Source organism: Pholcus phalangioides, unplaced genomic scaffold (genome assembly GCF_987345545.1).
Source record: "Pholcus phalangioides strain wild (caught in Gottingen) unplaced genomic scaffold, Ppha-v1.0 ptg000017l_1, whole genome shotgun sequence".
Classification (NCBI taxonomy): domain Eukaryota; kingdom Metazoa; phylum Arthropoda; class Arachnida; order Araneae; family Pholcidae; genus Pholcus; species Pholcus phalangioides.
In genome coordinates, this window is record NW_028301610.1 from 67369402 (window position 1) to 67374384 (window position 4983).

Below are 4983 nucleotides of genomic sequence, written 5' to 3' on the forward strand. Positions count from 1 at the left end.
ATAGGTTATTCTCTGTAATTTTGAAAATGCCATTATCTACGCAGGAGGACTGAAACAATAAGACATTAAATATCGACATACAATGATGTGTTATTCTAGTGCTACGTGTCATTCGTAAAAATAATCTCATCGTGGAATTATTTCACTAATATATATATATATAAAAGCAATAATCAACGAAGAATCACATTTATTCGAAGATCCTGTTTAGATTAATGAACTGAAATAGAACTCTTGAAGATTTCTTGGATTATATATAAATTTTATCATATTCATAATAAATAATGATATTGTACGCTGTAAATATTGAATTAATTTGTAAATTATTTTTGCGATTATCAAGTGCTTATCGGTATATCAGCCTAGTCATTCTTCTCTCATGAATTGTATGTAATTTAAACATTTTCAGATTTTTTTTTGCATTTTCAGATTGAGAATTATTGCTGTACGTTTGATACTGTTCGTCCTTGCCGTGAACTTGGGTGCTCATTCTTGTGGTTGTAGATCGTCCATCCTCGTAGAATATTGTACCGAAGGTGCTCATTAAGAAATAAAGATTAATGATTGAATTTACTGGTTTTTTAGGAAGTCTATGTACTGTACAAAATGATACGACGACATTATTTTAACTATCTTGTTTTTTTTAGAGCAATCGAATGCGACATCTGACTTGAACAAAAAGGAGCGTCTGCTTCAGCAGCAACAACCGACCACCACCGATACGAACGCGAATAAAATATTCTTCAATGATGCCATACCAACATCGCTGCAAACCTCCAATAAACTCTCCGCACGTCGTCACCGATGTACTTCGGAAACTATATGCTGTGATGATTTGGGAAACTTTATTTGTGTTCTACAATGTGTAAAGGCGAAGTACTACGGTGGCCGATGCTATAAGGAGAAATGTTATTGCATCAAGAATCCACCAAACAATTGATTAAGGCCATGTTTTCGTGTTGTTTAATACTCGTGCATGAGAGATAATAAAATAACTATTCATTAGAAAAATAATGGCTAGTATTTTTCATTTGTTATCTAAAAGTGCGCATGCGCATGATTTTTGGACACAAAAGTATGGAAAGTCCATCCATCATGAGAAGTGTCTTGACCATAAAACACCTTTCGCAAAAACAACCACCATCCTTTGTCACAATCGAAGGAACTCCCTATCCAAAGGATGTTTTCAACAAATAGGTTTGTAATTACTTGAGTAATATACAAATCTTTATCCGGCTATTTAAAATAAAATAGCTGTTACCCGCGACTTCGCTCGCGTGGATTTGGTAATCTGGAAATTACTTTGTGATGATGATTACCTTCATGACCACCCCTAAATTTCATATTTATGGCCTCAGCGATAATTGCTCCATATAACCTTTGAACCCCCATTGGGGATTGGATTTTCTAAAATCCCTTCTCATTGAGTTTCTACATTACATGACAAATTTCATATTTACAGCTTCAGTGGTTTTGGCTCGGTGTGATTTCTCTGATACCTTTGAACCCCCAAAGGGATCAGATTAAAAAAAATCTAGTTTGTTTTAACGTCATGAAATGAAGCTGCTGTCCAAACTTCATGAATGTTTCAGTGGTTTTGACTCGGCGTGATTTCTCTACATAACCTTCGAACCCCCTTATGACCTCCCTTAGTGATGGAATTCAGAAAATCCCCTTAGTTTTTACAGCATGAAGTAAAACTTCTGACCAAATTTCATGAATATAGATAGCTTCAGTGATTTTGGCTCAGCGTCATTTCTTCATGTGACAACTCTTTATTGAACCCCCCCCCCCCTCTCTTATCGGTCGAATTTCGAAAAACTCTTCTTAGTAAGTCTTTACGTCATGAAATAGAATTACTGACCGAATTTCATGAATGCCACCTCTGAGCCCATTATGGGTCGAATTAAAAAAAAAAAAAACAACCTTCTTAGTTTGTCTTTTAGTCACGAAGTAAAACTTATGACCAAATTTCAGCAGTTTCGGCTCGGCGTGATTTTTTTGTTACATTTGAACGCCCTAGGGGTCGAATTTCAAAACAACCCTTTCTTAGTCTTTACGCCATGAAAAAAAAACCACTGATCAAATTTCGTAACTATAGCTTCAGCGGTTTTGGCTCGACGATGATGAATCAGTCAGTCAGGCCATGTTACTTTATATATATATACTAGCTGTTACCCGCAGCTTCGCTCACTTGGATATGGTAATCTGAAAATTCTTCCTTAAGACCAATTTACGGGTTTAATTTTGAAAAATTCCTTCTTAGTGAGTCTCTACATTATAAAATAGAAGAACTGACAAAATTTCATATTTATGGCTTTAGAGTTTCGCCTTTCGCGATCTCATTACCACCTCATTTTAGATCTTGTCATCCCATGCAACAGAAATTTCCGGCGTTTCGTACTCATGTAGCGAGAGCATTTAACATCTGTTCAGATCGAACACATTAGAGCAATTGCGAAAGACGGGGTTCAACACCAAGATCGTTGACGAAATAAGTAGAAAATTCTTGAAACCGGCACGAGGAACCACTTTAGAAAAAATTAAAAAGAGACCACTCAAAGAAAGTGTAGTCATACCCTATGATCCAATACTCTCACTGAAGATCAACAGATTCTTAAAAAGTTAAATCTAACAACCATAGATGTGCCCACTAAAAACTTTGGTTTCATGACACAGAATAAACAATGGGGCATTTATTACATTCCATGTAGTGATTTCCCTCTTGGTTATAGAGGACAGACAAGGAGACCCATTAAAGTAAGATTAAATGAACACGCTCGCTGTATTAAGAATCAGGAATGTGAAAAATCGACCATCGCCGCTTACTGTTGGAAAGAGGGCCATCGATTCAAATTTAAAGCAGCGACAGTTTTTCATAGTCAAGTCCAGTAAGTCGTTCCACACAGACGACGCCCGAAGCTTACGGGATCCTGCGAGCACTCTCCGGGTTGTAACGCCTCACTAACACAATCTGCAGCGCCATCTATTGCACGTCAAAAATCAAAGTAAATGAACATCAATTCGGGCTTCCAGGGGAACTGTTAACAAAAATCAGGGAGAAAAAATGGCAAAGGTTCAGACAGAGAAACAATAAAATAAGACTTGTTCATATGGAAAGAGATTCGTGCAGAGATCAGAATTAGAGCGTCCCAATTTCGGGACGCTCTAAAACTATTTCGTATTCGAAAAAATTTTGTACGTTGCAATATTATTATCGTACCCTATTTCAACTTCACAGAATCATACATGCACACCTAGTTATGATACGGTTCATCTAACTGATGAGTCGGACGGGAATCTTGACACTAGAATAACATTGACAAAACTCAATACAGCTATAAAAAAAGCTAAAAGTGGAAAAGCCCACGGGTATGACTTGATCTTAAAAGAATTTTTCATAACTCCAGTCAGAATGCAAAGCAAATTTTACTATCAATATTCAACAATATTTTTGATTCCGCATGTGTCTCAGTGAAATGGACTGAAGTGATAATCTGTCCAATCTATAAAAAAGGCGATCAAACACTTCCGGAAAATTATCAAATATCATGAAGTTATTCACTTCAATTTCAAATAGATTTAACACTTGGTTGAATCAAAATAGTATTCCAGAAGTATAGGCTGGCTTCCGCAAAAACTATGGTTGTGAGGATCAAATTTTTAATTTGCATTTCATGATTAAAAAAATTATCGAAACCTAAAGGTCGTTTGTATGCTATTTTCGTTGATTTTAAAATCACCTTTGACTCAATTGACCACAATACTCTCTTGCAAACATTTTATAGCTGTGATTCACGACATAATAATACAAAAAGGCGACTTTGAGGGTCACGACCCCGTTCGGCCTGACTGATAGTATAAAAATTACTCGTGGGGTTCTGCAGTGTGAAATTTTATCGCCTGCTCTTTTTTTTTGTTACATAATCCATCTTAAATAGTCTATAAGGTTTTCGCGGCCATCATTTGATAAAAATTGTTTTTTCGGGTTCGAAGACCGTCGTCCGTTTGAGTTTGTTCTCAACGTTTCCCCAACACTAGTGGTTGGCATCATCAGGAGAATTGATAAACTGGATCAAAGTCAAGTTTTCGGAAATGCGAGAATTTTGTGCCGAGTCCTGCCCTCAGGGCTATTACAGCGGCTTACAAAAGGCCTGGCAGCTAAAAGTCAATGGGCCAAGAAATAAATTTCCTGACCCAAGGGCCATGGTCGAAATTGGGTAGAATCCGCTAATGAAGTTTAAATTTCGTAATTTTTTGCAGTGAAGCACAATAGTGCTGGGGGAGAAAATTAAGAAGACAATGCGACAATATGTGCTGAGATGAATTTGGAAGAGGGGATCTGTATCTCGGAATTATAAGAAATTAATTCCGGAGCTGAGTAATGCCGTCACAACCCCATGTTGTTAGTCGTTTTAGTGAAGAGATAATTGCTGGTGAAGAAAGCCGGAGAGACTGGTCTTCTGTGATTGGACCTCTGGATGGAGCCCTGGGATTGGCTGGATCTCTCTGCTATCCAGGATCTGAAAATAGAAAAATTTGGAAAACAAAGTTCCTAGACGATAGGGAAAATTGGTTAGAGAATAAAGTAAATGTTAGTTAAAAATGGAAAAGCTTTTTTTTTTTTTTTTGATTATTAAGTTTTTTTGAAGAGGATTTTTAAGTGTTTTGAAAGGGGATACCAGGAAAATAGAGTAAGTTTGATAACTTAGAAAAGGCCTAAGTTATCTCCAGCGTCCATCTTTTTTTCAGTCGCTCGGCTTGATGGAAAAATGAGCGAAGTTCATCTAGCGCAAGTCCATCCACGATGTTGTCAGCAGCCATGTCGCTAACGATGGAGGTAAAATCATCTATTATTTTTCCAAGCGCTTTCGACTCGCTTCTAGGGCGGACTGGCGAGACGGTTCTACTGGAGCTCGTTGACGGAGGTTTGGACGAGGGAGGCCCCGTTGACCTAAGGCCAGGGGGTCCCGTAGTAATGGC

The 4983-nt window shown here is 37.5% G+C and overlaps 1 protein-coding gene across 1 annotated transcript; it reads left to right on the forward strand.

Annotated features, from left to right (window-relative positions):
* The first annotated feature begins 201 nt into the window (after window positions 1–201).
* Window positions 202–990, forward strand: LOC149074669 (uncharacterized). The gene is made up of 3 exons (XM_089247156.1): window positions 202–292; window positions 430–536; window positions 648–990. Exons 1-3 carry the CDS (start codon window positions 285–287, stop codon window positions 938–940), a joined length of 408 nt encoding a protein of 135 aa, XP_089103282.1. The 5' UTR covers window positions 202–284; the 3' UTR covers window positions 941–990.
* Window positions 991–4983: the final 3993 nt, after the last annotated feature.

Bases quoted from the DNA above. Each gene is read 5' to 3' on its own strand.
- LOC149074669 (XM_089247156.1), top strand. The intron at 537-647 runs GTGCTCATTAAG...TGTTTTTTTTAG, and splicing joins CGTAGAATATTGTACCGAAG to AGCAATCGAATGCGACATCT.